Below are 27,523 nucleotides of genomic sequence, written 5' to 3' on the forward strand. Positions count from 1 at the left end.
CGGGACACCCCAAGGGAATCAAGGGAGATTCCCGCAAGAGGGTGACAGGGCCAGCCCAGCTGAAGTGCCTCTATGCGAATGCACGCAGCTTGGGCAATAAACATGATAAATCAAGGGCCACTGCGACATAGTGGCTAGTACTGAAACTTGGTGGGATGATTCCCATGACTGGAATGTAGGGGTAGATGGATACAAGCTCTTTAGGAAGGACAGGCAGGGTAGGAGGGGAGGAGGTGTTGCCCTCTACATCAGTGACCAGCCAGAATTGGTAGAGCTCCACATGGGGAAGGACGATGAGCTGGTTGAGAGTGTATGGATTAAGATTGAAGGGAAGATAGGGGAAGGTGATGTCACAGTAGGGGCCTGCTACAGGCCACCTGCCCAGCAAAGCCAAGCAGATGAGGCCCTCCATAGGCAGAGAGAAGTGGCTTCACGTTCACAGGCCCTGGTCCTCGTGGGGGATTTCAACCACCCTGACATCTGCTGGAGGGACAACACTGCAAGGCACCAACAATCCAGGATGTTCCTGGAATGCATAGATGACAACTTTCTCCTCCAAGTGGTAGAGGAACCAACCAGAAAAGGTGCTATACTGGACCTTGTTCTCACCAACAGGGAAGGGCTGGCAGATTCCGATTTCCTGCTATTACAAAAAATAGAGCTGTTGTGTTATTTCCCTTTACAGAGTTAAAAACTAGATGCAGGAAAAATAAGCAGAAACATTAAGCTCTGAAATCTTTCTTTTTTTCCACTTTCCTTTTGGTAAAACAGAGTTAATATGCTCTCCTACCTGCTCTGTATCCTGCTGCTGAACTAATCCTTTCTGTGCCCTAGATTTTTATTAGCCTTGCTTGCTTATTACCAAAAGATTTACTTTCTAGGACTCTTTCTAATTCCATTTACTACTACATTGCCTTTTCTCTTGAATATGCTTTTTTTTGGAGTGTCCTTGAAATATTCTTGGCCTTTTCTAACCTAGGACATATTTATAATAGCCTGATCTAGTTTTCCTAATCACTGGTGATCTTCCCAGCAGGATATGTTCCTTTGTCTTCTTCCTAATGTGATTCAGGATACATTCCAATTTAAAGTGCCCTTATGTTTGAACCGTTATGCCGGGATTTATTGGACTAAACCAAACTCCAGGAGAATTTCCTGAGGTTTTTCTTTGTCAGTTTGCACAGCACTCGTGAGATGCTGACAAAGTCCTTGCGTTTTAGCAATAACACCTTAGCATTGTTAACATAAATATGTTTTAATTTTCCTTTGGCCAGCTCATCTGCTTTGATTCCTTAAGTATTCAGATTTCTTTTGAGACAGGTCAAGGAAAGGAGCTCTTGTCCTTTACAGAAACTAAAATATCAGAAATAAATGTGGAAATAGGCATGAACGTCAGGCTGTTATTGGTGTCTGTATGGGTATGCCCACCATGCCTAGAACGGTGTAAGTACAGTAATCTGCTCTTCAAATTTGGCGGTGTGAGCTTATCACTACGTCTGGAGGTGGTTAAATGCAGGCATGAGTAGCTAAAAGTGTTTTACCAGAATTAGTAAAACCATCTTGTACGTATGCAGTCCAGCCATAAATGGTGCACAGATCGAACACAAAATGATAGAAAAATAGAAATGTCTTTTTAGATACATAGGAGTAAATAGAGTATTCTGTGCTGCCCTGTGCACCTGAGTGTGTGTATATGCATTCATAGTGATACAAGGTATTTGTAGCCAGTGAGTTGTGGCTCCTAAGCTTGATTTCAAAACTGAATGAGTTCATTATAATCCATGCCACTCGCCAAAAAAAAAGTGGAAAAAAAATATCTGAGGAATCAATCTAATCTGTTTTACTCAAGGAACATGTGAAAGTGCTTATCTGGGATAAACCTGGGGACTCTACATATTTCTCTCTCTTTTTCCTTAGAATGAAAATGCCCTTGTGAAAATAAAGGAGTCAGGAGTGGAGCTTGCAAAGATCAGGGATGAAGTTGGTAAGTAGTACAAGCAAAGTCCTTTTTCTCACTTTACACAAAAGCTGTAATTCCCTGGGACCTGGTCCTGGGGAACCTGCATACATACGGTGAAGTGTCTTCTGAAGCCCAGTGGCAAGGGGGTTTGGGGCTTTGCAGGGAACCATGGTTTTACCCCTTTGTTGTGGAGGTGGGTCCATCACAACACACACTGGAGCTGGTTGTGCATCATCTTTACCAGACAAATGGTTCTTCACAAACTCATAGCTTCCGTTCTCAAACTATGTACCACCACTGCCAAGGAGAAAGCAGAGCGTGATGAGAAGTGGGAACTTGGGTCTGTTGTGGTGCACGGTGCCTGGGAATGCATCGCTTGTATGTACGTTTGCGTGTTTTGCAGTTCAGCTACAAACTGAAGGACACCAAGCTCAGAACTTTCTTGTTAGTGACAGGTCTCTTCCTGGTTGCAAGGCGGCAAAAGCAGCATGTTTGTGCTTTTGTCTGTGTATTCCCCCTGTATCTGCATGCATCATTTTTCCTGTCTGGTTTCTGATCTAGAAATAAAGTGCATTCTTTAGCCGGGGCACACCCAAAGCTCTCCATTGAATACCCACTTCTAATCTGAGAGAGAAGTTGGGTTTGCTCATTTTCATGAGTGCTTTTGCAAGTGGCGGTGACGTGGGAAGGAAAGAGAGGTACGGTGCTGGAGATAAAGAGCTCTGCTTCCTTTACCCCATGTTTGTACAGCTGAAGTGAATAGAAATCACTGGTGGTTTTGTGGGAGAACTTTGCCAGGGAGGTAACTGAGTGCCCATGCGGGGGTCACAGAGCAGCATGTGCAGGAGATCACTGCACTGCCTGCCCTTGCCACTGCTCCTGTGCATGCAGCAATAGATACCTCCTCTGCACAAAACCGAGTCCTGGTGGAGCACGTGGAGACAGTTTTGGTAGGAACACCCAAATACTCCGGAAGAGCAGTCTGAGGTCTCAGCTGAGCTGTAACTGCTTCAGAAGGGAGATTAGCCATGGATACGTATGTGCTTTCTTTCTCGGAGAGGGGAAAGATGGTGTGAAATAGTCCTTTCCTCAGTGGTCCTGTGGGCATGTGTACTGGAGAGGAGCCATCACAGGCCACCTCTTCCTGAGCTAGCCATCACTCTGGGAGACACCGAGATGCTGAACAGGGGTGTCTGGTGACCTGTCCTGCTTGTTGGAGGTAATCCTCTCTGTACAACCCCGAGATGCAACATGCCCAGGCAGAAGGATTCCCAGGAGGGATGGACAAAAAGATGAACATGGGCAGGTATTGCACTCCAGCAGGATGTGAAAAAATTCATCAGTAGTACAAATCCTGGTATGTATCCATACATATGGAAGATGAATGTGTATGTTTTTTAGTGTAAGTCAAAAATTGCTGGACAGTCTGTTTTCCTTTGGAAGAAAATTATAAAATTAAGTTTTGTGAAACTGCCAGTGTTTTAAATCCATGGGCAAGGTGAAACGGCAAATGGCAGGTGCATGAGAGTGGCTCTCGTCAGTGCAGTTCTCTGCTGTCTCGAAAGCAGTGCAAGCTGTGGCTCAGGGTGCTGCTGGATCCATGAAGCCCACCTGCATTATAGGAAGGTTATTTTGGTCTTGCTATCAGATGAATCCATATGTTGAACAATATTGTACACATTGTGCCAAGCTTTATGCAAGTAAAGAATGAAACCGCCATTTATTTGACAACAGCAATTATTGTATGAAGAAGTTTAGGGAAAATCTACAGAGCAGGTTATTTTGACTACAACCAGGTTGTAGTTCTGACTTGTCTCGGTCACTTTGATAAGTAGTCTCTCATTAATTTAAAAATAACCAGTCTGGTTAAACCGCATGGGTGGTGGTCAGAAATTCCTGATTTCTCATGTGTAAGCTCACCGTGTCAGACTCACTGCTGCAAATGCCTGGATGAGTCAGTACAAGAAGGCTGGACTAGCCAGGGTTGATACAGGCAGTGTGTTCAGCATTGAGTTGTTTAGGCAATAGCTCTAATTCAGAATTGTGATTTAGGGCCTGAATGTGCTTGGTTTTGAAAGCACACAGTCTTTGTTAGCTTCAACAGAAACTGCAGGATTCTGCTATAAAAAGCAATGAAACTGGGAGATGCAATCCACTCTTCAGAAAAATGAAATGTAGTTTTAAGGAAATCTCTTTTGGTAAATAAAACCACTGCTGAAGCAATAGCAGTGATGGAGCATGTGTAAAGAGCCTAGGGAGACCTGCACCCTTGTGAAGCCAGGCAAAATATTTAGGTTCGGATAACACCATCCACCTTTACCCCCAGCACTCCTGTGAAGTATCGCACTCCCTCTGAAACCAGCGTGCAGTGAAATAGGATAACGCTTCTCCCTTCCCAGCCCTGAGGAGGAATGTGGCCTCTAGAAACGCTGAGGGACTTGTTATTTTATGCAATAAGATTTGCTCATGTATTTTGCTAGAAATGCCAAGGCTAGAAAAACATGACAAGCAATCGTTCTGCACTCAAGACACCCATCTTTATGAATTATAAATATAAGCACTTCTCAGCTGCAACAGAGACTCCTGGAATAAAGAGGTTTTGAACACCATCCGTTTCCTTTCAAACTAATGGAAATTAAATGTCAGAATTACCTGCTCCTTTGCTGTCAGGCAAATGACACGTGAAGTGAGTTGAGAGGAGGTAAAGAGATTCATAAAAACCTAGATGAATGGAAGACGATCAGATGTCAAGTTTAAAATTTGTATTATCTGTCTTCACAAGAGTTTGAAAGCCAAAGCTTGTGTTCCACCTCCTTGTGGATGTGCCTCCCAGTTAGAGGACCCTTAACCTGAGTGAAGTGGCTGTGATTTGTCTGTGGCCAAGGGTCAGGAGGAAGAGCAGAGTCTGCATGGCGAAGAGCCCCTTTCTCATGTCAGAAGCAGACAGTCCCTTGTTTGAGGGCGCATGACGCCAGCCCCCTCGGCTCCCATGGGAGTTACCCCCCTGAATGCGAAGTGCCAGGGCTGGGGAGGCTGGGCTGCCGCTCAGGCTGGGTTTGTGGGGGAGGATCAGTCCATTAGTGACATCTCCCTTTCCCTCACCTTCCCAGCCCAGCCCAAAATGGCTTTTGCTCGTCTGTTGCGTGCTGTAAAAGCCACCATGTGCTTTGGAGAAGCAACAGCATCCGCTCTCGTTTAACCCAGCACGCTGTCATCCCGGGAAATGCCATGTTATGTCAGAGTCATTTCCAGCCTGTAAGCAGCAACTGAAATACCTACAGAGAAGGGAGAAGAAAACCAGGGTGTAACTCTGGTTAGCAGTTGTGCTCTGTTTGTCTTGTTCCACGTCAATAATACTTTTATCTAACTTTTCTTAGTGATTTTTTGTTTCCCCCTACAAGAGGAGCTCACTTTTACGGTACCCATATCCAGGCGCCTGAAAGCAAAATTCAGGTATGTGATGTTGGGGCCTTGCTGGAGGCGATTCAGCTTGGTTTGCCAGAACCACCTTCTGAAGCCTCTGCTGGTTAAAGGCTGGCTCCAGCAAGGCAGGCTCTCCCGCTCCGGTTCCTGCTCCCCGGCTGGGTAAGGGAGCCGCAGACCTTGTGTTAGGCTGCACGGGTGTCACCTTCTGCTACTCCTGTCCCAGTCGAGCCAGGCCCAAAGGTCCGTCTCCTGCCTAAGAAGAGATTGAGTCTTTCTTCACCACTTCAGTCCTTGGCCTCGTTTGTCTCGGTCTGGGAGACTGTGATAGGGATCACCCCTTCTTGTTATCAGTATAGGGAAAATTTCCTGGGCAATGGCCTCATTTTCTGCTTCCAATAGCATTTTTGGGTGTGTGGGGAACGTGCCATGCAGACACTCTTTCCCTGCTTTCCTCTTCCCTCCATTTTGCACCTGCATCCGGGTTTGATTTGCAAGGTGTGAAGAGTTTTGTGTTTCAGGTTGCAGAAAGTGTTTCAGATGGACTTGCTTTTGGTTAGAGCATGTCATTTCATTGCCCAGCCCTCCCTGTGTGCTGGGTAATCTCATTAGAGTGGCTAGAGAGAGAGAGTGTTCATTACGGCTCCAATTTAAAGCTTGAGTAAATTTGAATTCTACTGAACGCAGAGCTGCGAGCGTTATCCGTTGTCCTCCAGCTCCGGGATCGCTTTGCATGCCAAAGAAAATCAAGAAGCAAAAAGCAAGAGAGAGAGTTTAGAGGGATAAACCAAACTGCCAGGAGACAAGACCTTTCAGCTAATGGCCATATAAATTGTGCTGTTCCATTTTGGGTATGAGGCAGGTAGGAAAGCTTTCTGTGTGCCGCTGCTGCCGTGCTAAGCTCGCTGGTTCAGGCTCACTTTCTCTCTTTCTGTAAGCAGCGGAGAGCTTGAAAGGGACACAGAGTCCCTCTTAGTGCTCCAGAAAACATCAGGATCAGAACAGGACCCCAGTAATGATATTTGTTTGGATGTACTGAGCAAGTCCGGATATTGGTGTCCGCTGAGTGTGGAAGCAGAGATCTAAACAGGGCGAAAAATAGCTCTGTGGAAGGGGATGGCTAGCTTGGGTGCACAAATTACTGTGCACGGATGCACCTAACATGAGCTGTGGTCACAGCCATAGGTGGTAACAAAGGCCTAGCAGTGTCATTAAAATCACATCTCTTCTTCTCTAGTGCTGTTTTAAACGTTATGGTCATGATGATTTTAGTTATTTCTTACCTGTTAGATCTTTGCAAGTGAGCAAACTTGCTGTCTAAATGTAGTCTGGCTGACCTTGTCCAATTTACAACAGGTCTTCCATCTGGATTGATTGCAACCGTTCTTTAGCAAAGCAAAAGGCCAAGACACAGTGTTCGTGACACTGCTGTCCTGGGACCTGGGGAACAATATAGGTCAGGAAGCAAATGGGGAAATAAACTGGATATCCTTGAATAGAACTGTTGGAGTTGCACCTCCTGAAACTAGTTGTAGATGTGGTTGTGTATTTCGAGACATGGTCACTGGGTTAGTTCACAAGAGTAAAAATTTCACAACTTCTGATTGCCTTCAGTACCAGCCTTTCGTTTGCGCTCTTGGACTCCGTGAAGCACACAAGATAGTGGTTTCAATATATAAAAATATTTTAAGCAAGTATGCATTCATGGATTCAAGAGGTCCTTGATGGAGTTGGTGAAAAAAACAGGTTTATGGTGTGAGCAGCTTCCAACAGCCGGAAAACGGGAGGCATGAGATGTATCTCCTTCTCCCAGTCAAGTGGCCAATCGTACCCCCTGCATACCATATGCATAGGATGCACCTTGAGAGCCCAGGCATCCTCTGCCTTCCTGGCACATCATTGGAAGTGGCGACTTAGCCAAGACTGTGGCTTGAGAGAAGGAAATAAGGAAAATCTCATATCCCACTTGAAAGGCTTTGTGTCAAGCGACTGTCTCACATGCTGTTTCTTATATCCAAGGCAAAGTAAAAGCCCCAAAGCCTCAATTTGTGGATCCAAGACTATGCTGGCCAGGAGCGGACATCCAGTCACCCTGCAGGTCCACGGAGTTCCCTGCTTTTATTTATTATTATTATTATTATTATTATTATTATTATTATTATTATTATTATTATTATTATTATTATTATTATTGTTGTTATTGTTATTGTTATTGTTATTGTTATTGTTATACTTAATCAGATCCCAGTTTTGCATTGGCCTTTGCATAGTCTGGCAGTGCCTCTATTTAGACAAGTGCCTGTGTGTATGTGTGTGTGAGAGATGGGGACAGAGAGAGAAGGGACAGCGAGAGCTTGTTGATGGCTGAGATTCATGGGAGCCCCAGGGTCGGCGAGAACGACTGCGCTCAGTGCTGCACAAACAGATCAACGCCACTGTTTGCTCCCGAGGAGCTCAGAGCCTGACCGTACGGTCTTGTCTCCACAGCCCTCAACACAGAGAGATGGAAGAAACTACAGAGCAAGAAGGAGGAGCTGGAGAGGCGCTTTGAGGAGGAGCGGAAGCGGCTTGGCAGGCAGCAGCAGGAGGAGCTGCAGGCGCTGGAGCAGCAGCTGCAGAAGGAGCACGACACCAAGAGGGAGAGCCTGCAGGAGCAGCACAGCCTCCAGCTGGAGCAAGTCAAATTGCAGCATCAGGATCAGGTCAGTCTCTGCCTGTTCCCTGTGAAGAGTAGACCATGCCAATACTGAGTGGGTGTAGGTACTGAAATATATTGAACACTCCATCATAGAATCATAGAGTCTTCGTGGCTGGAAAGGACCTTTGAGATTATTGAGTCCAACCATACGCACACAAAAAAACCCCTACAATCTCTGCCACTAGAACATGCCCTGAAGTGCCACATCTACACGTTTCTTAAACACCTCTAGGGATGGTGACTCAACCACCTCCCTGGGCAGGCTGTTCCAGTGCCTGACCACTCTTCCAGTAAAGTCATTCTTCCTAATATCTAATCTAAACCTCCCCTGCCGCAACTTCAGACCATTTCCTCTGGTCCTGTCATTATTCACCCGGGAGAAGAGGCCAACACCCACCTCTCTCCAACCTCCTTTCAGGGAGTTGTAGAGGGCAATGAGGTCTCCCCTCAGTCTCCTCTTCTCCAAGCTAAACATGCCCAGCTCCCTCAGCCTCTCCTCATGAAGGTGTTGGTAACGAACTGATGACTGGAATAATATATTCCTGATTACCTTTATTGCTTTTCCTCCCTATTATTCCTATAGGTATTTTTACATAGGAGCACATTACATTTCCATGTCTTGTCTTCACATGCTTCCAGATGTTTTACAACACAAATATTAAGACTAGCTCTGCTCCCCATGCATGCTACTACCCAACCCACCTATTGTAGCCAATGTATATGAAACCAAGGGTTGAACAAGAATCTGCTTAACACAGGTAAGGCCAGCATAGTCCTGCCTGTTGTTATTTGCAATGCTCATTAAAGGGCGGTAGAGCAAAGTGATAGGGCCCATGCAACACGTAGCCGAAACACCGGTGATACACTCTGTGTTCCCTGATTTCTGCTCCACCGTTCAGTCTAATCTCTTAGATTGTACATTCCAAGTGTTTCTCCCTGCTTTGCTTTCTGCAGGTAGGTAGGAATACTACTCTCTGCAGGTAGGAATACTCTCACATGCAGCTACTTTAGTCTTATTTTTAATGGCTGGAGTGAACAAACACTAACTCACCTATGGGCACCTCTCACATGGTGGCAGAACATCCTGCTCTGGGTTGTGGCAATAATGCCTTTACCTTGCCTTTTCTCATTTGGAACTCAGTGAGCATGGGATACAGATCTGATTTTTCCAGCTGCAACCCTTACTATTGCCCACAGTTCGTGAGGGCTTTTCTCACACGAGTATCTGCTGCACTCAGGTGCACTCTGCAGTCTGTGCCCTCGGACTTTGACATGCCACAGCCCTGGCTGCCATGGGCATGCCACCCAGGTGTCTGATGCAGTACAAGGGCCAGAGATCTGCGAAACGTGAGCCTAGCCAACAGACCCCCTGTTTGCCAGCATCGTTCTCTCCATCCTGGGGATTTTGCCAATGCCCAGGGCAGCTGGAGTTGGTAGAGGGTGACTTTTTCCCTCTCTCAGGCAACGTAAATTGGCAGCAACAACCTTTGGCAACGAAAGGTCGAGGAGAAGGTTTTATGTCTGCATGCTCTGTATCTCAGGGTATCTCTAGTGCGCATTTTGGGGCTGCTGCCTGAAGCAGGAGCCTGTGGCCAAGCAGGAGCCTGTGGCCAAGGCTCCAGAGCTGCTGCTCCACCCTGCTCATGCCCAGGGCAGAGCACAGACGTGCCCCACGTGGTTCCCAAGGACGATGACAGCGCTAGCTGTGGGCTTCAGAAGCAAACCACCCCCATCAGCAGAACCCTGTGCCTGAGCTAATTTCCACCATTTAAGAGGTAAAGGCTGGTGCAGCACTGTGTGGCCGTAGCTGCAGCGCCTCCAGGAGCCAGGGAGGGGGGCTGGCCTGCGGGGAGCTCATGGGAGAGGAGAGCACCGACACAGCGCAGCAGAGGCGGCAGCCCACTGTCTTTAAGGTCAACTGTTTGTAAAACGGGAGATGACACCATTTGCTGCCTGTGCTTGATGCACTGTAAAACACTCCTGGGATGGGAATGCAAATACAAACTGAGACGGTGACAGTTTTATGTCACTCATGCCACAGCTGCCCGGTGTTAGATTTATTGTGTAACAGCAACGGTACGCCGGGGCCGGGCACAAGCGTGGTCCTCGCTGGCACGTGGGTCAGACAGCCAGGTCAGACACACGGCATCCCAGCCTGTGCCCCAGAGTTCCTGCTGCCCTGGGGACAGCCATGCAATTTGGTTTGATTCTTCAGTGGGGGGTTTGCTGAAGAACTCTTGCTGGATTTTACCTATTTCAGTTGCTGTGCCTGCTAGTTGTTCCTGATTTGCAGGCTTGTAACATGCAACACAAAGGCTTTATCTGACTGGGTTGTTTTGTCCTGGACAAACTACCTTTTTCTGTTAGGGCATTGATTTTCAAAGATGCATTAGAAGGTGCTGTCAAATAGGTTTTTGTGTTCTAAACCAGATTTTTCAAAATCTTTCTCTGTAAATTCTTAGAGATGAAGGTTCTGATTTCAGTTTATGCAAGACAGTTTTCTTGCAATGCCCCTCAAATTTTCTGCTTTGCTTTCTGATATGAAGGATGGGTGGTATTCCCAAAAGCCTTGGCTTCTTTTTCCTTTCACTGTGTCAGTGTGCCAGTTTGCCTAGTAGAAGATATTAGCTCTAGCTGCAAGCCTTGCCTCTCCTGGATCACCAGGCATAAGCATTTATGAAGGAATTTGTTCTGCGAGTTAATTTTTTGCTGAGATAGTTTCTCTCTGCTGCTCTTTGAAGTGTTTCTGCAAACTTCCGAGACCACAAGAACAGATGGTGGGTTTTTTTCCCTCAAGTTGATCAGTGCAAGAAAGGGTGATATAGGTCACCATAGGACTTGACTAGAAGTATACTTATTTTTCTCCTGTTCTTATCTATTGTCATTCTATTAATCACCACACAGAAACAATGGAAACACATCTTTCCTTCTGTTGGGCAAATAGTTTTGTGTCCTCCAGCCCTTTGGTTTGCTCCAGGGCTCTTTGTTCCTTGAATTACTGAAGTTAAGACAAACATTTTTCTCTACTGCTTTGAAAGTGCTGCTGTGAGCCTAGTATCTCAGAGTTTAAGCCCATCTTTTCAATCCATGGTTCCGTTAGCATCTCATGATGAGTTTTAGCAGGTTTTCCCTTTCAATTCCTACTCTGCCGTACACCCATCCTGTGTCAAGTGCTCTTGGATCAGAGGAGGCTGACAGGATGGGTTGGAAAGCTGCTCACCAGGAATGTTTCTTGGCCAAGGAGAAGGAGAACTTTTTTAGCCTAGGAACCAAGGTGCATGAGGAATAAGGATCCCTAACGGCTGCTGACCCAAAGGGTTTGTAATCCTCTGGTTCTTCCTTCCCCTTCTCAGAGGAGGAGGAGAAGTTCCTGGCTCAGACCATGCCAAAACAAGCAAGCCTACTCAAGGGACTGGACTCGTTCAGCTCCAACGCTGCTGAGCTGGGACTGGTCCCAACCAGCATTAGACCAGAGGCACCTAACCCACGAGCTAAAGAGCTCTTACGCTGGGCATGGGAAAAGCCTTGTCCTTGAGCTGTCCGTCTGTGCAGGCTAATTTGGAGCTTGTGTTCATGGCGTCAATAACAACAGCAAAATTTGCAAAGTTAGTCATCCCACTTCATGGTTTCCAGTCACAACTGAGTCTTCCGCACTGTATTGCTGTAGTCACCTTTTACTTTTGCACAAGATCTGAAAGGTCCCTTCCAACCTAGGTGATTCTATGATTCTAAGGTAGCTGTTGTTTCTTTGGATACACAGTTGTCAGGTTTTGAAGGCTCATCTGTCTCTGAGGAGGTGAAGGCAGCTCTTTCGGCATAGCTGAGCATGAGAGCCAAACTCCTCACAAACAAGTCATGTGTGACAATGCATCCCAATAGTCCTCATATCTCCTTGCAAAGTAAAGGCTGCGATCCTGGCTTGCCAGCGTTTCTTGCTTGAGCTGCTCAGCTCAAGCTGTTTTGTCCACCAACTTATTGAACTTGTCCCACTAGAGCCTCCACTTGATTTTGCTTTATTAAGCCTTAAAAATCCCACCTGAACTTCTCTTTGTAGCCAGAAATAGCCATGACACAGGTTGAGTTGATCAAGCCGATAGAGAAAGTTAGTGGCAAAGCTGGAATTAATATCCAAGAGATCTGATTCCCAGTGCTAAGTAGACTATCTGCCATGAAAAACTGCAGACAGGAGGTCACGCTGGAAGATTAGAGAGAGTCATGTGGGATGTGGATATGAAACATACAGAAGACAGAAAAATCCCTGGAGACCATTTGGAACATATTAGTTGGCTTTGTAGATAAATAACCTGCCAAGGACGGTGGCAACGAAAGGAGACCCCTTCACCTTGTGAAGGCGTTGGAGTTGAGCGTAATCATTCCTATGGGGAGCTGCTCAGCTGAGAAGCAATTAGAGTATGAATAAAGACTTAAGCAAGGGAGAGGTAAAGAACATGGCGATGCTCATGAGGGTTCAGCGCACAGACACGGTATACAAGGACATGGTGCTCTGGGAAAAGTCAAGTGATATTCTCTATCCCGTTAGTAGCCCATTGAGTCATGGGCCCCCCCTTTCCCTGCTCTTTCATGCAATATATCAGCAGGCTGAGTCTCCATTGTTTTGCAAACAGTTCTTCACCACTGAATTGTCTCCCATATTATTGTGAAAATGAGTTTGGATAACTTTAAATGCCTGTCTTTCATTCTAAGAGCATGCTTTCTCCAATACGGTTGGAAAATTTGCTTCTGTTGGATAATCTAACACATACATTTGACAGTTAGACACAGTGAAATAACACTTATTCCAGTCAAGACATGCTCAGCTGCAGTAACTTTCTACCATTATTTAACATAAGAGTGAGGAAAAAAGCTGTTTCAAGTCAAGTCACTTTGCAATGAACAGCTGTTTCATTATAAAAGTGAAATAGTTTGATCCTCTGAATTCCCAGATATCACAGAGAACGTGTTAAATGTAGAGAATAAGATCACTGTGATTACAAAACCCAGAAAAGCAAATCGATGCCTTGCATTCAGAAACTGCTCTGGACCACTGACTTAACCTTGATCACTGCTTTTCTCTGTATCTTCTTTAACGATGCATATCAAAACACCATTGTTAGGGATCTGGCTTTGCCTTTAGCCAAGTCTAGTCACAAGCAATGTACCGAAGGAGCCCCAAACCCATCGGGTGCACGCGAGCACAGGCTGCCCACTGCCCTCTTCCAGCTGCCTCCCCTGCTCCCCTTATGGCTGCGTGTGGTGGGGTGCAGTTTGCTGGGCAGCCTGCAGCAGCAGGACCTCTTTCTGGCCTCCATATGAGAGCGGGAGAAGGTTTGTAGCCTCACTGTCACCTTGGTTACTTCCACACCCACATGAAAACTCATGTGTCTGCACAAAGGTTCTGTCATATCATTCATCAGTTTATTAGATGTGGACTCCAAACACACGATTCAAGAGGACACAGGAGTTTGGGTATTGGCGACTTCGTAGATACTCTTTTTATTGTAAAAGTGTAGAATCATAGAATCATGTAGGTTGGAAAAGACCCTTGGGATCATCGAGTCCAACCATCAACCCCACTCTACAAAGTTCTCCCTTACACCATATCCCTTAACACCTGCTCTGCACTCGCTGCAGCACCTCGATATCTCTCTCATATTGAGGTGCCCAAAACTGGACACAATACTCAAGGTGTGGCCACACCAGTGCTGAGTACAGGGGGACAATCACCTCCCTCCTTCTGCTGGTCACACTAGTTCTAATACAAGCCAGGATGGCATTGGCCCTCTTGGCCACCTGGGCACACTGCTGGCTCATGTTCAGCCCCTTGTCAATTAGAACCCCCAGGTCCTTTTCTGCCAGGCAGCTCTCCAGCCACACTTCCCCAAGCCTGTAGCGATGCATGGGGTTGTTGTGGCCCAAGTGCAGGACCCGGCACTTGGCCTTGTTGAAGCACATTCCATTAGCGTTGGCCCATCGGTCCAATCTACCCAAGTCTCTCTGTAGAGCCTCCCTATCCTCATGTAGATCAACACTCCCGCCTAGCTTCGTGTCATCTGCAAACTTGCCGATGATACACTCTATGTCCTTATCAAGGTCGTCAATAAAGATGTTAAACAGAAATGGTCCCAACACTGAGCCCCGAGGGACACCACTTGTGACCGGCCACCGGCTGGATTTAACTCCATTGACCACCACTCTTTGGGACCGCCCATCCAGCCAGTGCTTGATCCAGCAGATCGTATGCTCATCCAGGCCGTGAGCCGCCAGTTTATCCATGAGAATTCTATGGGGGACAGTGTCAAATGCTTTTCGAAAGTCTAGGTAGACAATGTCCACAGCCTTTCCCTCATCCAATAATTGGGTCATCTTGTCATAGAAGGAGATCAGGTTCGTCAGGCAGGACCTGCCTTTCATAAACCCATGCTGACTGTGCCTGATCCCCTGCCTGTCCATTATATGACTTGTAATGGCACTCAAGATGATCTGCTCCATGACCTTCCCTGCTACCCAGGTCAGACCCAGGTCAAGCCTATAGTTTCCCGGATCCTCCTTTCTGCCTTTTTTGCAGATGGGTGCTACATTTGCTACCCTCCAGTCCGTTGGGACCTCCCCAGTTAGCCATGACTTCAGGTAGATAATGGAAAGTGGCTTGGCGAGCATGTCTGCCAACTCTTTCAGCACTCTTGGATGTAACCCATCCGGTCCCATAGACTTGTGCGCATCCAAGCGGTGTAGCAGGTCACTGATCACTTCCTCTTTAATTGTGATGACCTCGTCCAGCTTCCCCTCCCTGTCTCCTAGCTCATGAGGCTGGGTGCCCACGGAATCGCTAAAGACTGAGGCAAAGTAGGCATTGAGCACCTCAGTTGATAGAGTGCAATTCATTTTGCATACCCACTAGTAATAATGTCGATGTTTCTCTAGAAATAAGTATTTTACAGATATGAATAATTCATAGGCACTTTCCATGGAAGTTAATTCAAGACCTTACAATAAACATCATTGCAGCAAAGTGCCGTGAAGACAAAAACCAGGGTGGCTCAGAACTGTGTATGTTTATCTGACCATCAGAGGGAGTCAGGTCATTAATATAATTTAGATTAACGGAACGTTGAGATTTATGAACATTTCATGAATGGCTGTTTTTGCTTAAGGGCTTTTTGGCCTTTTGCGTTGTTATGTACCTCTTTTATCACCGTTAAGTTAAAAGAGCAAAAATGCTACCACCAGTGACTACACGCTACCACTCAAGGCGTCAACATGCCTGTTTCGTAATGAATAAACCTGCTCAGGTGCTGGAAGTGTCACGCTCAGTAGATCCCTTTACTGTTTTCAGCTCACTGGAGCTCTTTCGCAGTGGCTTGTCAGTGTGCCACAGCATGCCTAATCGTGTCTCCATGTCTCCATCCATTGTCGTTGGAACAGGTGGAAGATATCACAGCTTCACACGAGGCTGCACTGTTACAGCTGGAAAATAACCACATAGTTGCCATTACAGTACTGCAGGATGAGAATGACTGGAAGATTCGAGGTAAGCCAGCGACAACCCAATGGCTACAGAGCTCTTCCAGAGCGGAAATTAGCGCTGTAGTGAGGTTGTGTAAACCTGGATTTTCTTCCTCCAGAGTAGATGATAGAGAAAGTTCGTGTTGGTCTAGTGCTTTCACGTGGGGTGGACCACCAGGTTCGTGCTAGTGGTGAGGGACAGCTGTATGCAGTGTGTACAGCATCTCACTTGGACCTGAGACTATCGGAGGGGTCTCTGCGACAACAATAAGGCTCTCTCCATGGGCTGCTGAACACAGAGTCCAAGTTCCACCTCACTTCACACCCAGACTTTTCTCAAGAGCCTCAGGAGGTGTTCAGGAGGCTAGAGCTCATTGAAGATCTCCAAATTTAGGTGCTTAAATGCCTACACTGCTTCTAAAAACAAGACTCATCATTTTCAGTAGCACAAGTCTGGCCATGCTGAGCTGACCAAAGCCACATGCCGGTGCAAATCTGCACCTCAGCACCGTTACCTTAATTTTATGTTATGGTTTTTCCACAGGATTTGATGCTGCAGAGAGAGCTGCTTCCTCCCTACCAGCTCAGTATCTAAATAAATGTCGTTGTACATGCTTTAGCTGACATTTAGCAGATATCCGTACAATCGCCCTCTTTTTTTTTTTCTTTTAAATATAAGCATGGTCTAATATTTAAATAGCTCTGGTAGGTTTTCCCACAGCTTTCCCCAGACCAAGCCACATTGCTTAGCTCTGCACTGTGTCAATTAGAGACACAGTCGACAGCACAACTTGAGCTGAGAACAGCCTATTCCCCTTTCCCGTAGGCAGAGATGGTATCATCTAGCGTACGATTTTTAAATTAACATATACAATTTCGAAAATAACAAAAGAAGAGCTGTTCCTTGCTTGAGGATGTTCATATCTGTCCATTTGCGTTAGTATTTTCTGACGATAAATCTTGGCAGTGGTTTATCAGGGCTCTGGTGGCCAAAGTTTGTACTCCCTGCTCCTGGTGTGGCTACGAAATGCCCTCCTGTGCATGGAAAAGGCATTGCAGCAGCTGCCGTCTGGTGCCATGTACAGGGCACCAGAGCAATAGTAGTATTATTGCTGTTATTGTGGCTAGCGAGCAATAGCTCGAGGGAAAAACCCCATAGATCTGGGGGTAAAGACACAAAAAATAAAGTGTCTGAGTACCAAAAAGGTAGGTTCTACTGCTGTACTGAATGACAATTTGATGCCATTGGTTTAGAGATTAAACTTTATACTGCTTTGGTTATTATTAAGTCCAGTGTGAGTTGTTCTAGTAAGGAAACCTTAAGTCATGTAATATAAATAGAGGAGTTTTTTCTCTTCGGGGTCTGTCAGTCTCACTGATGCAATAAACCTCACGGGTCATTCGCCACAGCTCCTGGAGAAGTACTATCACATGTATTTTTGCATCCCAGTTACTGGCCCCTCTATCTCCCCAAAGAAATTCCAACCCAAGCTTTTAAATATATTCAGTGTAAAACTCTTTGATTTGGGGACATTCACTCTGAACGGGTATGTCAGACTGACCCTTTTCAGATCAGAGCCCCTGAGAGCCGGGAATTCTGAGCAGTTCTGAAAAGTCAGAATCTGTTCGTGTAGAAATAGAGGTACCCGCAGCCACCGAAAGAGCAGGAAATCCTGATCCTCAAAACAATTCACCTAAGGTCACAGAGTATATTACGACCAGTTTCCTACTCAACCTCCATGCCCTAAAACTCCATCCCGAATTGCGCTTGGCTCCTGATGTCTGTGCTCTTGGACCCTGGCTTGCTGGATTTCACTTAGCAGTGTCGTGTCTGTGTGTCTTCCCCCAGAACTGAATACTGCTCACGAGCTGGAAAAGGCACAATTAGAAGAGAATTTTGAAAAGCTGCGGCTGTCACTCCAGGTTAGCAGTTTTGTTATTCCCCACCCCTGGAATGATGTTGTGGAGCAGCTGACGGGGCAGCCCCAGCCCCATTGCCGGCTGCTTCTTACCAGCTCTAGTACCTCTTGTCCTCTGCCCGGCCAAACTGGGATCTGGCAGCAAAGGTGCCCCCTCAGGTTTTTTCCTCCCCTGCCTTGGCTGGTTCAGCAAAATACTATCTGAAAGAGGAGAGAGGGAAAACCTAAAGGGAGGAAAAGGCAGCTGGATAAAGCAACGAAATGTCCTTTTGACCCTGCTGGCGGCTGGCCCAGCATAAGGAGCAAAGATGAGCTCTTCCCTGCATGGTGGGGAGAGCTCCAGCACCTGCCGTGCCTGTGAGCATCACCTTCTCTACGTGCTACCCTCGGGCAGACACCCCCGGGGCTCAGAAACGCTCGCCTCTCCCTGCCTGGCCCTGTGCCTGTGCTTTCAACTCTTTCCCACTGCCTGAAGACAGAGGAGCCAGTCCCGCGTGTAGACACGTCGCCATTCCCACCGGAAGGCAATGCGGTCCCTGGTGAGGGATGCCCCGGGGCTGGCCCTGCTGTGCAGCCAGGCTGTGGCTGGCCAGGATCAGCCCTGCCCATCATATCTCCCACATCCCACTATTTAACACCAAGCTCAAGATCATCTTGGCTTTTTCAGTCCGTCTAACAACTCCATGCTGTTCTCACTCTCTAGATGAAGAAATCCCAAGGAGTGGAGGGCAGAAACATGCCCCTGGGATTCATGCTAAGTTTGGAAATCTTGTGTGAACAAATGAAAATGCCACAGCAAATAATGCAAGCGCTGTTTGATTTCCTAGGCAGAGATGAATTGCACTTTTTAAAACCCCTGACGAGCACATATCGTTGCACCCAGCAACTGCCACTGCCTTCCTCAGGCGGCTGTGACAGTTTGAGGCGTGTCAGCAGTTTTGCAATGAGCACTGATGTACTGTTATGGCCAAGAAATTACATGTGTGAAAGATAAGAATACCAATTTCACGGCAACTGTGGCTTTTACAGATGTTGTATATAGAGAGGTAACAAAAATATGATTGCTTAAAATAACATGTTGTTCCTGTGTATAGCTCTGAGATGAAATGACGATCTTTTAAAGCCCACACCACTAATTCATCGTTGCGTGTTACCATGTTAGAAGCCCAGAAAGGTGAAGGAAGCAGGGACGGGGTATCTACCGCCTCATTCAGGCTCTAGGGACCGCACAAATGATCTCTTTCATGCCTGTGATAGTAAATGCCAGCTCACTTAAGGAAGGACATGCTCGTTCTCATCCAGCCCAAGGTGATGGCGTGATTTAGCATCAAAGAAACTTCATGAACTAGTTCCAGTTAGCGTCAGCCAGCCTCAGGCGTTGCAGAGATTTTGGGATTTCCTGAGGCACTGGGTTATCACTGTATGTTCAAGTGGCCTTGCATAAAACATACCACCTTGCAGAAGTTTCTAAGCCTTGTTCGACTCCCCTGGTGGTTTCTCAGTGCAGATTGACTTGTATGAATGTAAGAGGGGTGATAACACGGTTGATGTGTCTCCCGTCCAGGACCAGGTAGACACCCTCACCTTCCAGAACCAATCTCTTAAGGCCAAAGCAGACCGATTTGAAGAGGCTCTGAAGAAAAACACCGAGGAACAGCTGAAGGTAGATGGCGACTATAACTGTTCGGTCATCAAGACACATGTTTCTAAGTATGACTCACATCATGCGATTAAGTGGATGGCAATGGGCTCCTTACCCCAGGGACTGGGGGGCAGGTCCCAACCAAGACCCCAGTTAGCTTTGACGAGGAGTCAGAAATCTTAGTCTAGGTTCATAATTTTCTGATTTTACTTCTTTTTCTTTATTCTTTCACCCAGCATTTGTAGCTCTATTTCCAACTCCATCTAGTACATCCTTACTGTTGTCTATTCTTCTTTCCCTTCTTCCTCTCTTTACTTTTTGTCTTTTCACATTTAGGTTTCTTTTTTTTGTTGTTGAGTGCCTTCTGAACTAACTTCTTTGATATCCTCTGTATCCCCTCATTTTTTTCTGGGCTTGCAGGGGACAGCCCTGTCATATGAAATATTTATTCAGCTGCTGTCTATGGGGGCCATGCTGCTTATTTACAGTGTGTAAGTAAACACACACTGCAATTATTTATCTGAAATGAAATAAATAACACTGAAATGACCCTCCAAAAAGAGGTTTCTTTTAACTTGGGGCAGTTCCGTGTGTTCACAGCACAACCCCATCGGCAGTTGTATCAACAGGACAGGGGGGACAGAAGAAAAACAGTGGGGTGAGGAAAGGGCTCAGTGAGTTTTTAGGTGAGAGCACTCCTTAGGAAAGGAGCACAAATGTCTGGAACAGGTTTGGCCATGGGACACAGGGAGCATCTGTCCCTTTCCACCTCCACTGTACTGATTTATGTGAAAGGACAAATTCTGCTGTGTCACAGTGATGTTAATGCTGAGTACCGCCAGGCAGTTCACTGGGAAAAATACAAACAGCTTAAGTCAGCAACAGTATTTCATCAGTGTACTTCAGAGCACATCTTTTGCCCATGAATCGAACCCTGGTGTCCCCTACATCTGAAGTTCTCAAGCAGAGGAGGAATTTTTTCCCACTGGATCTGATCTTTGTTAACGGGCACCGTGATGCAGTGATGCAGGCAAGGCAGAACACTGTAGTTTTCCCTTCCAGCCCCCTTTTCCAGTTTCCTCAGTTTCGGGTTTGTACTTTTCCTAAGCCAAAATACCTGCACAGTCATAAAACACCTCATGCAATTCCCAAGCTATGAGTAGGAATGAGGTTGCTGAACAACCTGGCAGCCCATTCTTCTAGCCGTGAGGCTGGTCAAAAGAAAGGTACCACTAGCTATCCAGCCAAAGGGATGGTCTCAAGGAGAATATCAGGGTTCGGATGGGCTGTGGAGGCCCAAGTCCAGGTGCTTTTCACATCACTGAGACTCTCAAACCACTCTCTGCATTGAGGAAACTTTATCTTATGGTGGAAGATGCATTTATGACTGATATGTATCCAAATCACTGGTATATTTCCTAGATTGTACGAGCTCCGTATCTGCACTTAGAAGAAGATCTGAAGAGCTTCAAACATGTTCTGGAAATGAAGAACCATCAGATTCACCAACAGGAGAAGATGATTATGGAGCTAGAAATGCAGGTGAGTTGTCATTTTTCCTCCAGAGTAGACGTCACAGAGATGATAAAGTAAAAGTTTGGTTACAGCAGATGAACTTAAAAAGGGTGAGACAACACATGGTGTTGGGGAAAGACACAAAGAGGTTCATAAATGGCTATGTATTGTGCTGTTCCACTGTCAGCCTGCGTAGCTGATTCTACTGTACCATGTGTCAGGTTTTCACTCAGAAATTGGGATCTTATCCCATCCCTTGATTTCTCCTACACATCCGTTGATCTATGTTGCTTTTTCATGCAATACCGGCTCAGCCTGTTACGTTAGCCAGTGAGGCAAGTGGTGGAGGAAGAATGGAGGAAGGGGAACTTTGTGGAAGGCCCGGGCTTTATTTTGTACACCAGCCTGCACCATGTGCCCCAACAGGAGTCAGGTTCAGGGCTGGAAAGGACAAGTGGAGGAAGATTGAGATGTGTGTGTCTTGCTGCTGCTTGTGCAGGCATTTAGGGAGCTCCCAGCCGCGAGTATGAATTAGCGATATTCAGCAAGCAGTCCCTATGCTGGGAAAGGTCTCTCCAACCCTAAAGCGATGCTTTTCTGCAGCCTGTGCTGTTTTCTCATCCTTTGCTTGTCGGGGTCCCTAACGAAGAACTCCCCAGTTCACCATCAATTACATTTTTTTGTTGGAAAGGGGATTGATTTTGTAAGGCATATCCTACAGTGACAGTAAACGTGTGGCGTGGTGACAGGATGAGGCACCACCTCAGCTGGGGAGCCAGAACAGCTGGTTCAGCACAGCATTCAGCAAGATTTGTTTCCATTTACGGGGAAATTGGAGAACTCTGATGGTGATTTTGCTGAACAGATGCTTGAGTAAGTGGAAGTAGAGAGAAGCGCCTCTACAACTGAGGCTTGTTAACTGTGCTGCTCCTGGAGCAAAGCCAGCATCTGAAAACATGCGCTGTAGTGTTATACTGAAAAAACAAAAAATCCCAAACAACAACCTACATAGTTCCTGGTCATTTTGCTGCTTTTGCTAATTAACCCCATGTGAGCACACAGGCCTGCTCCTGCCTTTTATCACAGTAAAACACTGGCCCTACTGTTGTCCAAAGGCACAACTGCTTTCTCTTTAAAGAGTTACCTTTGTAGGTGCAAGAACATCTTCAGGGCATCTCCAAATGCTCTGAAAGATGGGGTGCCTCACAAGGGAGCAGGAGGGCATTTCAAATACAGGGTCAGGCTTGGCTCCTTGTCCTCCCTAAGGGAGGCTAGAAATGAAGGTGGCAGGAGAGGAGTGGTATAGGGTGAGGGTTGCAGTGGAGAGGGAGGGAGATGCACAGATCTCTTCCATGCTTCATGCTGGCATAGCTACTGCTTATTAGAACTATTGAGAAAGCAGAGAGGGTACCCGTGGTAGTGATGCCTCTCTCAGAGCATTTCAAAACAGGGCCAGAATCCTTGTGCTGCTCTAACAAAATATACTGGGAGAGGCCAGAATATCTAAGAATCGGGAGTATCCTTTACAGTTACCTGCATAGACTGGGAACCACTGCACAAAACTGATGTCTCCACCATGAAGTGTGAGTTATTGCAAACTCCTGTGCACAATATTTTGGTTCTTTATAAAAGGTTGGGAAATTGAATAACCGAGCTCACACAGAAATAAGGTTACCCTGTGATATCTTGTTTTCTTCCAAAAGTGTTGAATCCAGCACAATTCAAACTGCTGGAAAACCAAGAACTAAGGTGATAAATTATGCCATATTCCAAACTTGGGGAAAAGAGGGCATCCGAGGCTGTGCTACATTTTACTGATGTTTTAATACACTGCTATTGACATGCTCAAACTTTGTCCTCGAACTGTCCTGAGGAAAAGCTACCTATGCTTGGGATGGGATTAATGTCATTTAATTGTAGCTTAAAGTTAAATGACTAGTTTAAGCCTGTCATTTAAGCCAACACTGCCAGCAGTGGAGGGAAGTGTCTCCAAAGGGCAGCCCACCTCATGTGAATGCAGCAGCCATCTAAGGCTGCTTCTGGGCGTAATCCGCCCTGGTGGGTAACTCCTTCCTCCCCATACCCATGGAATCACAATCCTAGAGGTTGGATACCAGACATTTATGTCCAATGAGGTTAGTTGAGCTGGATGAGGCCCATCATACCACCTGGCATTCCTCCTTCATCGAGAGGCTGACCACTCCCACTACAGCGTCCTCTTCATGCTGGGCATCCCCATGCTTCCCAGGTGCCACCAGCTCCCTGTCCACAACAACAGCTGGTAACGCTGGCGCCTGAGGGATGAAAGTTGTCAGGGCATCATCAAGGAAGACGTTTCATTTGTGCTGACAAGACTAAGAACCTCCTTTTCCTCAGTTAGAAGTAAGGGTTGGTTCGGCTCTGCCTCCACTCCATGCTCTGCTGATGACCCCACTTGCTTCACCAGTATGATGTGGTGTGAGTCAGACCTCTAAGTCTTAGCTGCATCTCAAGATGACCACATCCATCTATCCCCACATTTTAGAATTTGCTCTAGGGACAAATAAAGATAAAGAACAAATCCTCTTGGATCAGGTGTTGGGCTTTCTTCAGACTTAACGAACCTTCTTTTGTTGCAGGTTGAGAAAAATTTTAAACTGGAAGAAAAAATCACCATGCTGCAACAGCAGAATGAAGAACTCAGAGCCAGAATTGAGCAAAACACTGTCATAACAAGGTTTGTGCTGGTATTTGCAATCTGTCTGAGCCTGAAAGGAGACTGCAGATCTTGACTGCCCACGGCTGACACTTATTTCAGAAGGGGAAAAACTGACTTCCTCCTGAACGTCTATTGGTGTCCTGATCTGCTTGTTTTATTAAACAATCCTTTTTATATCGCGGTTTGCTTACTCTAACTTAAGGAATGCCACATATCTGTCTGTGTATTTCCATGATTTTGACATGCTGCTGAGAGCAAAGTTGCCGGTGGCTTCTGATCTCAGTGTCAGTGCCCTGAGACCCCTCAGTCAGTGGGTAACAAAGGTGGGAAATGGGGCAATTTCAGAAGAGACATCATCACGGTGCCACTGTCACTCAGGCAGGGTTATCCTTAGGTGGGTTTTTTCATCTGCACTGTCTATTTGCACCCTTGTCACAACCTGATAAGGGTGACGCGGCTCCGTGTGTTAGGTAGTGTAGAAATAGAGAAGGGTAGGACAGTCCCTGTCCCAGAGAGTTCATAGTCTGCTGTAAGGGAAGAGACGGCAGCTGGAGCCAGGCAGAAAGGGTACCAGGGGGAGATGCTGGAGCTGAACTTGTCCCAACACACCAGCTGTCACTGTTGCCCCAAATGATGCCATTGGCCTAAAATGCAATTTAATTTTTAGCTGACTTTTTAAAGCTTTGGTGTCTCATCTCTGGTTTCAATTTAGTTTTTATCTTTCCGGTGCCTCCTCTATTAACGGTTTAGCCTTTTAAAAAAATTGTCTCTTGCGTGTAGATATTTTTAAAAGGCAGCATTGCTTGTACTAACATTCAGGTTGGGCTGAGGATTATGTTTCATCACGCCTGATTGTAAATAGCTGTAACACACGTGTCACTGTCTGAGGAGGGTATCTACATACAGCCTTTCTGTGCCCGGGGAGGAAAAGCAGGAATTTGTAAGGTCTGGTTCACCAGACCAGTTTGGGACACCCGCTTTTGGACTGGACGAATTGTGGTCTGGAAGTGGCAGTCTCTCTCCAGGCCTGTGACGGCAGCCAGGGTGCCTGCTTCGGTGCTTGGTGTCTCCCTGCGCAGCAGCTCCCTGCCCTCGGCTGGGCGAATAGCACCCTCCACCCCCTGCCAGCAGCCGGCTGCAGCGCTTTGCTTCGTGCCTGTAACTGTGTAGGTACTGGTTTCGAAGAACATCTACCAGGAGACATTCTGAATTTGAGGTCGGCCTGAAAAGTCAACTTAGAGGACAGTCTTTTTCAGCAGTAGCAGTTTGGGGACAGCATCAGACAGGGCTTTGAAGCTGGCGTTGTTAAAACATGTGTTTTCCTGGCAGTGGTAGCCACCCCAGCCGCTCGTTTCTGTTGTGCTGGCACTGCCTGGGAAGTGCAGGGTGAACGAGCTCAGGGAGCTGCCCTTGCCGGGGAACAGCGCGGATTTGAGCTATTTCTGTTGATTTGCAGTTTGGGAGCCCGCGCGGCCGTGGCAGCCCAGCAGCAGCAAGAGGAGGGAGGGGAGCAGGAGGGATGAGGACAAGAGCAAAGCCAGCCTTTGCAGCACGGCCAGGATGGGGGTCCTGGAGGCATCAGGGGGCCGAGGGGCGCACTACAGAGCTATTTCCAATCATAAGCCAAGGGCAGGTGCAAAGGAAGGGAGAAGAACCTTGCAGGTAGATCATGCACCAGCTTTGGGCACAGGAACTCCACAGAATCTCTGCTGGGACTTCCCCAAGTGCTTGAATAAATCATCTGATTTCCCAACATCTCAGATTCTCCCTCCAAATTAACCAGCATTTCCTTGGTTCTCTGGACTGGGGATGTTTGAGGAATGGTTGTTTCCAGCACCCTAGAGATGAAGATGACCAGGAGGGTGTCTGGTCTCTGTTGGCATAACCTAGGCACCTACTGACCTCTCAGCCTTTTGGGAGAGGCTTTAACATGAGTTGAGGGCACGACTCAAGTGCTTTCCCCTGCATCCCTACCATGTCAGTGTGCCCCTGCAGACCTCTGTGGCTTTATGGCTGTGATTTGTTACAGCTCCTCAAACTGCAGGGAGGCTGGCAGAGGAACGCGTCTGATCCTAAGTCTGCAGTGCTGGGGATAGGTTAGGTCTAAAATTGGAGCATATATCTCAAGATACAAACTCAATAGTGAGAACACATTTGCTTTTACATTGCCTCTCTTCCTTCTTCTGTCTGAATGATGAAGAGGGGCTGAACGGGCATCTCTGCCTTTTAGAAGCAGCAACGCTGCATCTGCCCATCTCCCTGCCCCTGGCGCAGCAGAGGCAGATGCAGGTTGGCTGGGCTGAAGGCAGAGTCTCTGCTAAAGGATGCCGGCACTGCTGGGCTGTGCGAGCTGCCACTGTCTCCACGTGGCATGAAGGTGGCTCTGCCTGTGTCCGGTCACGTCACCTTAGGTGACACAGTGTAAATTACCAGCGCAATGTGCATGAGGCTAAAATAAGTGCGATAAGCTCCTTTCTCCATCCACGTGCCAAAGCAGGTCTCTCTGGAGGACATGTCCACATGCTGTAAGGTGTGTTCACAGGCATCTGGCTACTTTTCTGCTCAAACGTCTCCCTGCTTACCTGCTCCTGCCCAAGCGTAATGGGGCTGCAGAAGCTAGGTGTTCCTGCGTGCATCCTCCAGGATGGTGGTGTTGCCAGCACATGCCCAAAACACTTGTCTGTCAGGTCCCGCAGCCTGCCTGCACTGCCCTGTCTTTTTTAAAACCAGTCACCTGGTTAGGTGAGACCTTACTGCAGCCTTTCAGTACTTAAAGGGGGCTTATAAGAAAGATGGGGACAAGCTTTTTAGCAAGGGCCTGTTGTGATAGGACAAGGGGTAATGGTTTTAAACTAAAAAAGGGTAGAGTCAGATTACATATAAGGAAGAAAGTTTTTACAATGAGGGTGGTGAAACACTGGCACAGGTTGCCCGGAGAGGTTGTAGATGCCCCATCCCTGGACACATTCAAGGTCAGGTTGGACGGGGCTGTGAGCAACCTGATCTAGTTGAAGATGTCCCTGCTCGTTGCAGGGGGGTTGGGCTAGATGACCTTTAAAGGTCCGTTTCAGCCCAAACTATTCTATGATTCTGTGATTCTAGGGACGGAATGAGACGGGACACGACGGGACGGGACGGGACGGAATGAGACGGGACACGACGGGACGGGACGGGACGGGATGGGATGGGATGGGATGGGATGGGATGGGATGGGATGGGATGGGATGGGATGGGATGGGATGGGATGGGTTGGAGGGAGGTGCTGGGGGTCCTGCCTGGCCCTGCCTCTTGTGCAGAACTGGCTGCATTAATTCCACCACCTTACATGTTGTCCTGCTTACCTCTCCAGGCAACTGTCAGAGGAGAACGCTAATCTTCAAGAATACCTTGAGAAAGAAGTGGAGGAGAAGAAGAAGCTGAGCAGGACTAACGAAGAGCTTCTCTGGAAGCTGCAGGAGAGAGAAGCCGTGAGCCCCGTGAAACTCCCACCGCCATCGTCCACTTCTTTTTATCGCTGCTCATCAGGGCACTCCTCTCCAGCAAAAGTCAGAACCTTGCGGCGATGATTCGGCGCCTGACCCCCAAAGGTCCCCTGCCTTTTCTGCATTTCCAATCTGCTACATGTTACCATCCAGCGAAGTATTACCATCAACAGGCGCCCAGGGTTCGTGGCTGCAGGCATGCTCGGTAGCTGCATAGCTTTGCACTAGGCAGGGTACTCTTATAGTCCCCACATAGGAGCTCTTGGTTCTGACCTGTTGATTAGGGTAGCAAAAAAGATAGCAACAAGCTAGGACAGCAGAAGGTTAGGATAGCAAAAAGCTAGGACAGCAGAAGGTTAGGATAGCAAAATGTTTAGCTTGGTGTACTAACATTTTAACTGTGCTTAGAGCCAAAAGTTGGAAACTACTATGTTAATGGTTCATCAGAATGAACTTTTGCTGCAGTATTTCAGGTTAGTTACAAATACAGTTCAAGCTGTTAATATTTCTGTATATGTGTCTGTGTTTATATACATGTACGTCTTGTACCTTTATACCTATATATAGACACACACACATATATATGTAGTTGAAGATGTTCTGAATTGCTTTTTTTATATTATTGGATACTACTAGGCTAGAGATGAGAAACCTGAGGGTTTTTAGCGAATTTGATAGAGGTT

The 27,523-nt window shown here is 46.9% G+C and overlaps 1 protein-coding gene across 1 annotated transcript; it reads left to right on the forward strand.

Annotated features, from left to right (window-relative positions):
- Positions 1-280: 280 nt before the first annotated feature.
- LOC134509803 (microtubule-associated tumor suppressor candidate 2-like) lies at positions 281-27,120 on the forward strand. The gene is made up of 9 exons (XM_063322382.1): positions 281-355; positions 1,918-1,984; positions 7,871-8,085; positions 15,504-15,609; positions 17,434-17,507; positions 19,068-19,166; positions 20,568-20,687; positions 23,279-23,376; positions 26,708-27,120. The coding sequence occupies exons 1-9, from the start codon at positions 281-283 to the stop codon at positions 26,922-26,924; spliced, it is 1,071 nt and encodes a 356-aa protein (XP_063178452.1). The 3' UTR covers positions 26,925-27,120.
- Positions 27,121-27,523: the final 403 nt, after the last annotated feature.

This window comes from Chroicocephalus ridibundus, unplaced genomic scaffold (genome assembly GCF_963924245.1).
Source record: "Chroicocephalus ridibundus unplaced genomic scaffold, bChrRid1.1 SCAFFOLD_203, whole genome shotgun sequence".
NCBI lineage: Eukaryota > Metazoa > Chordata > Aves > Charadriiformes > Laridae > Chroicocephalus > Chroicocephalus ridibundus.

What these genes read in the sequence shown, in the direction of transcription:
- LOC134509803 (XM_063322382.1), top strand. Translation starts at nt 281, where the DNA reads ATGGGGAAGGACGATGAGCTGGTTGAGAGTGTATGGATTAAGATTGAA. An exon ending in AAAGATCAGGGATGAAGTTG is followed by an intron (nt 1,985 to 7,870) that starts GTAAGTAGTACA and finishes TTGTCTCCACAG; the next exon opens with CCCTCAACACAGAGAGATGG. An exon ending in TTATGGAGCTAGAAATGCAG is followed by an intron (nt 20,688 to 23,278) that starts GTGAGTTGTCAT and finishes CTTTTGTTGCAG; the next exon opens with GTTGAGAAAAATTTTAAACT.